The 11,102-nt window shown below is 38.1% G+C and overlaps 1 protein-coding gene across 1 annotated transcript in view; it reads right to left on the minus strand.

The window, feature by feature from the left end:
- Positions 1-4,666: 4,666 nt before the first annotated feature.
- The window catches only part of LOC107580215 (uncharacterized), an 8,400-nt gene continuing 1,964 nt past the window's right edge, over positions 4,667-11,102 (minus strand). Inside the window, exon 2 of the mRNA XM_016265952.1 lies at positions 4,667-9,633. Coding sequence (XP_016121438.1) covers positions 4,677-9,593 — 4,917 coding nt within the window. The 5' untranslated portion in view covers positions 9,594-9,633 and the 3' untranslated portion in view covers positions 4,667-4,676. The remainder of the gene's footprint in view (positions 9,634-11,102) is intronic.

Genomic DNA, 11,102 nt, shown 5'->3' on the forward strand with positions numbered 1-11,102 from the left:
TATATGTACTTTATTGACATGCTTGTTTACATACAATATTGTCATTAGACACAAAACAAGTAATGATGTATTAATCATTAGGGTTAGGTCAATCATGAATCAAGTCTAATTGGCTGCCCCCTCCTGTGGTGATTTTTGTGAATTACACCGCTGCAAATAGAGACTAATGAAATTGAACTGGATTCAACCTATTGTGGGGATTTTTGTGATTTACACACTACTGTGTAAATCTTTTGAATTTAAAGGGTTGCGCCCTCCTGTGGTGAGTATTGTGAATGACAGCGCTGCAAATTGAGACTAATGAACTGGGAGATTCGAGTGTGCTCTCCTGTGGAGAATACAGGTTCAAATCTTATGGGCTTTAAAATAATTAAGAAATGGGAAAAAGGTTGGCTCAGTGGTCTGACTTCATGTGGAGGATCCCGGTATGAATCAAATGCTTTAGTTTCCCTGGTTTTGCCTGGGAAAAAGGAAAACACACTGTCTGGTTTGCTATCCTTGTGGGGACTCGCCATAGGCGTAATGGTTTTTCTACTGTACAGACCGTATTTTCTATTGCCCGACACAACCCTACACCTAAACCTACCCCTTACAGGAAACTTTCTGCATTTTTAGATTTTCAAAAAAATTCATTTTGTATGATTTATAAGCTTTTGTACCCGTGGGGACCACAATTTAGGTCCTCACCGTGACATGAGTCCCCATGAGTCTGTGTGTAGTCAGGTTTAAGTCTCCGCCAGAATAGAAAAACAGGTACACACACACACACACACACACAACAACAACAGGAGACTTGAGTGTGGAAGTGCCAACATCTATATTATTAAAATACATCTGTAAAGTGAGTAAATAAACACAAAGTCCTTATTATATTTCATTACAAACCAACATATTTAGTGTTTATATAATCCGAATATTTCTCTTACATTCTTGTGTCCTCTTGATTTTTTTTTTTCTTTCAACATGGGAGCTTAACTGAGCACCGTCCTTATTTGGACCATTTGATTGGTACAGCTACAACCATAGCTACAACTCAAACCAGAAGAAATGTTGTATGAATTTTTATATTGAAAATGCGAGTCAAAGGAACGAATGTGGTGGATAGACTCTCTGCATGAATGCTGCTTACGTGTTTCCGGTAGAATCTCAGCCAGCGACTTCATGAAGTGTACCAAATTAGTATTTTTCTAAATAAGTATTGTTATAAACATAAACATATATAACATCTAATTCCAGTTATAGCTTTCGTTAAGTTTAAATATTAAAGGTCGAAGACAGTAGTTACATCCAACAATGTTGTGTCCAGTTGTGCTAAAGGGGCTTTTACCCACCTTATTCCAGTAGAACATCTACTTCTGTTCAGCACAACAACCTTAACACAAGCCAAGCATTGAAGAGTAAACACTAGAGACAGATTTCATTTATACCCTTGGCTACTCACACTCTTCACAACAATACAATAGAACGGCACAATATGTTAATTACAATAATATTTAGTATAGAAATTGTGGATGGATAAATTTGCATTTATTTGTACAAATGTAGACAATGTAAATATAAATAACGTTGATACAACGGTGTTATCTGCAGTGTCATATTGTGAACTTAAATATAAACTTGAATACAGTGTTACCTGTAAGTACTGCGGCAATGTAAACGTAAATATAAATGACTCTGATACCTGCACTGTGGTAATGCAAACATGTAAATATAACATGTATATATAAGTAACGTTGATAAAGTGTACATTGGTGTGTATATACAAAAACCTCTTATGTTCGCTATATGGACAAACAAGATGGTCAAGGTTGTAACCAACAAGTGGCAGATGTGGTGGCGATGGGGCATCTTGATGGTGAATAATGTTGCAGGTTGTTTCTGCTGGTATGACAACACACTCCCAGCCTAAACCTTTCCAAAGGCGGAATCCACCAATGAATCCTCACTGAACATCCTGATTGTGGTGACCAAAGGGGATGTAGTGCTGACAAAGTCCTAATACAGCTCGGCCACTGTGAGGACTGAGAGGCAACTCACTGGTAACACCGCTGTAATGTGTACTCCTGAAATAAAAACAAAAAATATATATTTTTAATCTGTTGTCTGACCTTCGAAATTTTACATTATATAAATTCTTACATTATGTTCATCATTATAGTCATGCAATGTATTTAGAAAAAACTAGTGCTCATAATGCTCTCAAACGCCTCTTAAAATCAATTTCAGGCAAATACTGTTCTATAATTAAAAAAAAAAAAGAGTAAATTTTAGACACTGGTAGTGGGACAGTCCACATACGGTGTTATATCTAGGCCTGATCTCATACTGTGGGTATTCTTTATAAATTATGAGCTAAGCAAAAAATGTTGTTTGTGAGTTTATGTAAAGTACTGTTTTGATGAATTTTAAAATTATAGTAAATTCAGCAGTCAAATTTTTTTTTTCGAATAATGACTATTGTCCACAGAAATGCTGTATTACTCACCGTTCATCCAGAAATCCTATGCTATGTATCACTGGGATTTAGATAGATTCGCTAGTTGAATATAGCATGAAAAACTCACCCTCAAAGTGTCGATGTAAACTTCTAGCATGGCCTCGCCCCCTTTGCTGCCCTTTCCCGAGGGCGGGGTTTATCTGGGTTTGTGATGTCACGAACCCGGGAAGTAACTTGTAGTCCCTACCAGCCGTTTTTGTAGGCATTAAACTGCCAGAATTTTAAAAGATGATATCTCAGTTTGCATTGAACTTTCAGCTTTGTAAATTTGCAGATTTTGTTTATGCTCAAACAGCAACATTAGACACTAACGTTAAAAAAGTGAAATCGCAATGAACCACCACTTTAAATTTATTAACATGCACGCTTATAGAACAAACTTTCGCCCTGCCATCAGCAGCAGCCTGCATGCACTGGCACCGCCCCCGTTGCCCAGCAACACTGGACCCCCACACAGAACAGCCAATCACAATAAACAGTTTCAGTTATTAACTATTTCACCACAATACTACACTAATTGTAATATAAATAAGCTTATTAAGAGAATGTTATATTTTAAATGGTCATTCATGGATCGTAATTATTGCACCTATTTAGTACCAAAAATCTCCTCAAAATATGAACTAAATAGAACTGGACTAAAACATAGTACAATTATTGAATTGATTAAAAGTTACACTTAAGGTGTTTGGTCACACTTGACTGCCAAGGAGTATGAGAACATATTAATGCTCTTTTTATCACTCCCCAGAATAAAAAACTATTGAGAGCTCCATGAACCACGTGACCGCGTGGCGGCGAGATCAAACCATGTCGCAACCACATTAAGAATTGTATTTTATAGTGAGATATTACAATTTAAAATAACTGTTTTCTATCGAATATATATATATATATATATATATTTTGTATTTCAAAGCACACCACTTTATTTTGAAACCGCATTTGCTGCATCGTTTTTCTACACCAATCTGTACTGTAAATTAAAAAATGAAATCATTATTAAATGAATAATCATACACATCATAATTGTATGATAAAGTGATTAAAGTATGAGTGATGTGAACTTGTGGTAAATGTTCTAAAACATTAAATGTTTCTGCAATAACAAAGAACCAAAGAAGCTTGAAACACAAACAGAACAAGTAATTTACAAGATGTATTAAGTGACACAAAGGCCTTTCCAGTAAACTTCCCAGTCATGTATTTCTAAATACAAATATATATTTATATTTTACATTATGCAACAACATTCAGAAGTACATCAAATAGTAAAAAATAATTTTAAAAACTATACTTACAAAAAAAAATAATTGCAAAATGACTGCAATCAAAGACATACAGTCACATACTGTGTAGTATATTACAAACAATAATTCCCTAAAAAATAAACTTTCCATTTAGCTCTCAATAACAATAAAAAAATGAGACTTTAGTCTTTGCAACTTGTAGCTGCTTACGTTGTGGATTTTTCTTGGGTGCGGCCCATGAAGTTGAGAAGCAGAGTTTCAGATGCCAAAATAAGACTTTATTGTCACAGCAACAAAGCCGAGATAACGGTAACCGCATCTCAAGTCTTTGTCTGTCAGCTCATCTGTTTTATACCTTTTTCTTTCACCAAAGTTGGTAGTTCCGGTTTTTGTTATTGGTTATGCCTATCTGGTTTGCCACAATGACTAAATCTTGAGCACTGACTGTCCCAGGGTCAAGGACATTATAGGCATTAAAAAGGCACTTGTCCTCATGTGCTCAGACATTCTTATCAGTAGAATTTGCTAGATCAGCCACTTTGGCCGACCATTGTTATTACTGGTGGAATGTGCTAGATCAACCATTTTAAGTGGCTAGATCAGCCACTTTGGCCGACCATTGTTATTACTGGTGGAATGTCCTAGATCAACCATTTTAAGTATCAAATTTGGCTACTTGTTCCTGTGGGAACTTCTAGAAATGACCCAGAGTATATTGGGTCATTTAAGGTAACTTGGTACAATCCAATGGAAACCACCAGTATTGCCCAATGGCCAAATATCAAGTAAGAGTAAGAATACCACATTGAGTAAATGGCATAATATAATAAAATTACACAATAAAAGCTGTGACAGTTCAGCTACAGCTATTATGTGTAAACATATTAAAGTAAACATAATATAAACAATAATTAAGCAAATTAGACAGGTTAGCTGCTTAGTGTTTTCGTAAGCTTTTGATGAAAATATGGTTTTCTTATGTGACTTGTCTCTATGTCACTACTGGATAATAGCTTGGCTCTGTGAGTCAAATGGTTTCTTAATGCACTCATATTTGACTTTAAGAGATCCTGAGGTTTCTGTGTTTTTTTCTTCTGTGGTCCACTCTCCTGTGGTGACCTGGGAGGACAAGCCTTCTTTGTTTTAGGTATAAAGGTGCTACTCCATTGGTTGTGAACTTTTTGTTTAGCAGAAAGCACATCGGTATAGTCTTTGCAATCAGAGACTGTTAAGGTAGCAGGGGCAGTAAAATGCCGCTCTCGGGGATAGTACTGTTTTTCTGTTTTGGACCCATATAAATCAAATCTCACTTTTTTTGGTTCAGTTCTTTTCATTTTATTCACTGACAGAATACCATGCAGCTCCAGCTTCTTTTCTGATCCGTGGGGTGGTGTGTCACTTGATTGACCAGACACTTTCTCTGTCACTTTCTGTAGGTTTTCTCTATGTTTTGTTGAGGTTCTGTCATGATTATCTCGTCTTTCTTGCCCATGTTCTTTACATTTTTTCACCTTACTGCAGTTCTGACTCTCACCACTACAGCGTTTGTTTGCAGAATCACGAGGTTGATTTTTCTTTTGTGGCCAGTTCATTTTAACTATAATATCTGGAGCGAAAAGCACAGAATCATCAGAACCAGTACTAGTGCTACCAGATTTTAGCTTATGCTTGAAAAATGCAGTTTTCTTTGAAAATGATTTTCTGCACTGCGTGAAAGATTGGGGCTTGGGTACTCTAATTTTCTCATTTTTTTGCTTATTTGGTTGAATCTTGGTTAGCTCCCGTTCAGCTGACCCCTGATTTTCAGACATTGTCTCAGTCACCGATTTTACCATACTGTCAATTTTTTGTCTCGTCAGTCCTTTATCTGCAATGCAGTCCTCTGCTGAAGTAACAGTTGGCTCCTTGACTTCTAGTTCAAGAGATGGTAGACTACAATTTGGTCTCAGTTCTGATTGTATTATACTGTCACTTTTTTGTCCTTCATCTGCAATGCATTCCGTTGTTGAAGCAACTGTTGGCTCCTTGATTTCTAGTTCAAGAGATGGTGGACAACAGCTTTCTACCAGTTCTGATTTTACCATACTGCCTCTTTTTTGTCCCATCAGTCCTTCCTCTGCTATGCATGCCTCCAGTGGAGCAACATTTGGCTTCTTGACTTTCAGTTCAAGAGATGGCAGACTACAATTGTGTCCCTGTTCTGATTTTACCAAGAACACACTCTTTTGTCCTGCCAGTCCTTCATTCGCAATGCATTCATCATTTGGTGCAACAGTTAGCTCCTTGACTTCTATTTTAAGACATGGTGGACTACAATTTTCCCCCGGGTCTGATGTTAAAAGACAACAATTTTTTTGTCCTTTCAGTCCTTCATATGCAATGCATTCCTTTGTTGAAGCCACATTTGGCTCATTGACTTCCAACTTAAGACATGGCAGACTATCATTTTGACCCAGTTCATTTGATTTAGCAGCATAGCCCAGATTGACCTCATCTGTCATTGGAGAGCATGGCTCCTCTTCTAGCTCAAACAATGGTGCCTGTTCCCAACACTGGAGGCAGAAAAGATCAGCATCACTGTCCGTCTTTGTCACATTAGTGGAATTAGATTTCACAATTTGGGTACCACAGCGAGAGCAAGTATGTGCTTTGTTGTACTCCTGGTTAAGTTGACTGGGTGCATCAAAGCATGCTACAAGATCTGGGCTCTCCAATTTGGATTGGGATTTGGTTTTGATGGTACATCCAGGATCCTTTTCAATATATTGGAAAAATGTTTTAGCATCTTCCGATGATAGCACCGTGATTCCCATAAACAAGGAATCAGCACTTGAATTTTCATCAGTAGATTCATTTTCCACCGCACATATGTCTGCGGAGTTACTAGGAGTGTCCATATTGCCTGGATTCTCATCATCAGAGATGTTTTCCACTTGCCAGGTGTTTGAGGAATTAAGAAGAACATCCTTATTTCCAGAATTTTCATCATCAGAAATATCTTCTACAAGCCAGGTGTCTGAGGTGTTAAGAGCCTCCTTGTTGCCTGTATTTTCATCATCAGAAATATCTTCTACAAGCCAGGTGTCCGAGGAGTTATTCAGAGCCTCTTTACTGCCTGTATTTTCATCATCAGAAATATCTTCTACCTGCCATGTTTCCATGGAGCTACAATGAGTCTCAGTAGAGAAAGACACAACAGAGTTTTTCACACCATCTGAAACACTGTCTCCAGGACTCAGAGAAAGTGAATCTGATACATTATCATCACGTGTTTGCTCGTGATCTTGTCTGAATACTTCTTTTGCATTGCTGAGGTCTGTAAGTCTCTCTGTAGACCTTTCAGCTAAAGGTGTGATGTCTGAAGGCTCTATGTTAAAAATGTGGTTTTGATTGATGTCCTCTTGCTTCTTGAATGTCTCTTTCTCACTTTCTTTTCTGAGCACTACATATGAATGCCCATTGTTTTCCGCAGCCACTTCCCCCCTGTCATTTCCTGCCATTTGCATGAAAAGATCTGTTGGACTGCAAGTGTCTGGATTTACACTTTTCTCCTTGGATGAAACCTCAGTCATGTCTGTGAGGGAATTCACACCTAATCTGGCTGAAGTGACAACAGTGTTATCTGAAAAGGACTGTGATGTTGCCTTGAACACAGTTATGTCATCCAACAGTGGTTCTGAAAGCACCTTTTCAATATCAGCTGGCTGTCCATCAACATTTAACCAAGAAGATCTGAACTCCTCTGACCATGAATATGTCTCATGTTTGAGAATGTTGCAATGAGCTAGCTTCTTCAGGTTTTCAGTTTCGATGCTTTTAAATACCACAGACCCATAATCCTTTGCATATTCTATGGATAATTGCAGTGCCTCTCTTAATGATTTCAAAGGCTCCAACATATTGGAAGCTTTCCCATTCCAGTAGAGTTTTAAGATCCTTTCTAAAATGCTCTGAGATTTCTCAGGATATCCGGCCGATAACTCTTTCATCTCTATAGACTTCACTAACTCCATCAGTTTCTCCAGTGTGTACTCAATCACTGGCACACTGGACACGTCAAATGAAGGACCATCTGAATCACAGTCACTTTGCTGCACATCATTTTGACATTCAACTGGGCTAGCAGAGCATGTATCTGGGTCTGCCATGTTGTTTGCAGTTGCATTTTCAAGGCTTTTGTTGTTCTGTTGAGCCATTTGTGAGGAGGATTCAGACAGCTTGTCATTTACAGTTTTTTGTTTGTTAGATTCTTCAACAAGTGACCAAACAGAATCAATCTTTAACAGTGGACTATCAGCTTTTTTTGGGCTGGTATCAGCCATTGGTGCAGCGTTTGAGATCTGCTGGTAAATAGGTGGAACGATGGCAATGGCCTTGTGAGTTTGCTGAGCAGCTTTCTGTAGTGCAAAGACCACTTCAAGACAGTCTGCTGCATCCGTACTGTACTGTATGTTGTGTTGGCTCATTCCTTTAAGTCTGTTCTCATTGCTACTTGTCTGATGGGTACCAGCTTGGGCAGATAGCACCCCAAAATTACTTATGTCTTTGGACACTATTGTTTCTTTGTTCCGACAGTCTCTCTGAAACACAGCATACTTCATTCTTTTACTGGGTGGTTCAACTGTACACTGTTCTCTTGGTTCAGAAAAAGGTTCCTTTGAGTGACTGTCAGTCCTTTTGGTTTTACAAACCTCCGACTTTTCTGGACGAGTGTTCTGATGAGTAATTCTTTCATCTGATTGCTGCTTATTTGCTTGTCCATTGTCATTTGAACACAGTAATCTATATATTATTGAGTCAGCATAAGCTGACAAGTTAAAATCAGTTATAGATTGGGGCTGAAGCTGGGCTTCACTGGTCTGTGTCATTTGAGAAGTCTGATTAGTGTTATATGTCTCACTGCTTGTGCCCTGAGACTGATGTGCAGTATTTTGATTATTCTGAGACTGGGTCGCAGATACATTTGGACCTGCATTTGACCCCAGTTCTGACCGTTTCTGGTTAACAGGACTTTGGTTCACATTATTGGAAGGTAATGAAACATTGCTCTGTGCTCCAGAAGGTGGTGTCATAGAGTTGCATGAGGTATGATTGGCCTCAGTTCTGCTCTGAGCTTGATTGTTAGGATTTTTTTGGGAGACTCCATTGTTATGGGCCCGAGAAGAGTATTGTGTGTAGCATCTTTGTTTTTTGCCTGTATATTGTCTAGAGAACTCTTGTTGTTGTTGGTGATGAAGAAGAGGAGCCATTCTAAGAGGCTGAAGTTGTTGCTGATTGTTCATGGAACGAGAGCTGCCATTGTTGGAAATGTGGGAACTCCAACCCCTGCGGTTACCCACAGAGCTGCCATGGTACATTTGAGCTTGACTACAGCCTGTGTTTCTGTAGTTCTGTGGGGAGGAATCATGCCATTGCATGAACTGGGCATGATACCTATATGCATTGGGGTTGTCAGATGGGTAGTGCTGCTGTGTGTTGGAGGCTGCAAATGGGTATTGGGGATTGATCTGGTTTGTCCGTTTCAACCGATTATATCCATCTGAATTTGGTTGAAAAGCAGAAGAGTCTGCACTGCCTGAACAAGTGCTCCACTGATTTGCAGCCTCTTGTTGTCCATTGGAATATCTTGTCTGTAATGTGGTTTGAAGTTGAGAGATGAGCTGTACCTGGAACGCATTGGGTTGATCATTCCTGACAGCATGGTACTTAGGTGGGAATTGTTCTTGGTACTGAGGTGGAGACCATTCTTGGTACTGAGGAGGAAGTCGTTCTTGGTATTGAGGTGGAGGCTGATCTTGGCATCTTGTTGAAGGATGCTGATTTGAACTCCATGTATATCCCTGCATGGTAATGGTTCCTCAGTGGCTGAGTTATGCAATAAGAGATCTAAACAAAAAACACAGAAATTAGGTTATATAACACTTGAAAATCTAAGAAATAACCTTTAAGTTAAATCAAGAAGTCACCTTCAATTCTATAGTGCTTTATACAATACAGATTGTGTCAAAACAGCTTCACAGTGATTAACAAGAAAATAACAGAATCAATTAGGGGAAACAACTAAGGATGAAGTGTCCTAGCATAATATGCAAAGATGTATATGAATATGGATGTCATTATTTTTGCGTTATGTTTCCTAAGAATTTAACACATTCTGCCCAAAGTACTAGATGTTATTTTGCTGCCATGGTTTGCAAAAATAGAGTCTGCAGCCCTGAGATATGCGATATGCTCGTTTTACAAAAACCACAACAATCCATCAGATGCAGCATTGACAGGTCACGTCAACTCAGTCACAAGGTGCATGACATTGAAATTTACATGATGTAGGGGCTTACCCTTATTTTATCGGATTAGTGCAAGGGTATAAAGAGTGTTTAGTTCTCGTAAGTGTTACACTTTCTGCTCTGTATGCTCAAGGGGCCCTTTTGTTCATTGCTTTGGTGGCAAGATACTATACTCAGACCTTATTCTAATAATTTTGTTTTTTTAATTAATCTTATTGGTAATAAATTGTATTCACCTCCCCACTGTCAATAATTATCTTTGATTTATTAAAAGTTTGATTCACATTTTACTTAAATGCATTATTCATTTGTCATTCAGTTACTCATTATTAAATAAAAGTTAGCTTTTTAACCTTCATATCTTCATCTGACTGGATCTCAATGCATCACACTAAATTACACATTCCACCTTTAACAAACATATTTTAGTCAATGTACGCAATCTCAGTAGATGTTTATTTAATGAGATGTTGGACCTAAAATTAGTGTTTACTTCATTCATCTTTAAATTTCAATTCACATTTAAATGTGATCTATAATGGGATTTTTTTCTAAGTCCTGGCTATAATGTCTCTGCAACCTTAAAAATATCACTAAAAATAAATGTCACTTAAAATGAATGACAGCCCTAGACTCATAAAAGAGAAAAAAAGTTTAATAGTACAAAGCAAAAATATTTAGGTATATTGTGTAACTTGGTGCCCCTTTCCATTGCAACTAGGCTTACTTACTACTTACACACAGCTGTTGCAACCAACCCCCCTCAAACACTGACAGCTGTTGTTCATAGGATCCCTGTATTCCTATTTATTCTGAGCTGTGACCAGTCATGACCTTTAAAGGGGTCATATGATGCGATTTCAAGTTTTCCTTTCTCTTTGGAGTGTTACAAGCTGATTGTGCATAGATAAGATCCCTGAAGTTGCAAAGACTAAAGTCTCAAAACCAAAGAGATATTCTTTATAAAAGTTAAGACTCTGCCATGCCCCCCTAAAACGGCTCGTTCTAACACGCCCCCACATATCTACATCACTATGTGGAAATATTAGCATAATGCCGCCCAAATGT

This window comes from Sinocyclocheilus grahami, unplaced genomic scaffold (assembly GCF_001515645.1).
Source record: "Sinocyclocheilus grahami isolate Dianchi unplaced genomic scaffold, SAMN03320097.WGS_v1.1 scaffold33.1, whole genome shotgun sequence".
Lineage (NCBI taxonomy): Eukaryota > Metazoa > Chordata > Actinopteri > Cypriniformes > Cyprinidae > Sinocyclocheilus > Sinocyclocheilus grahami.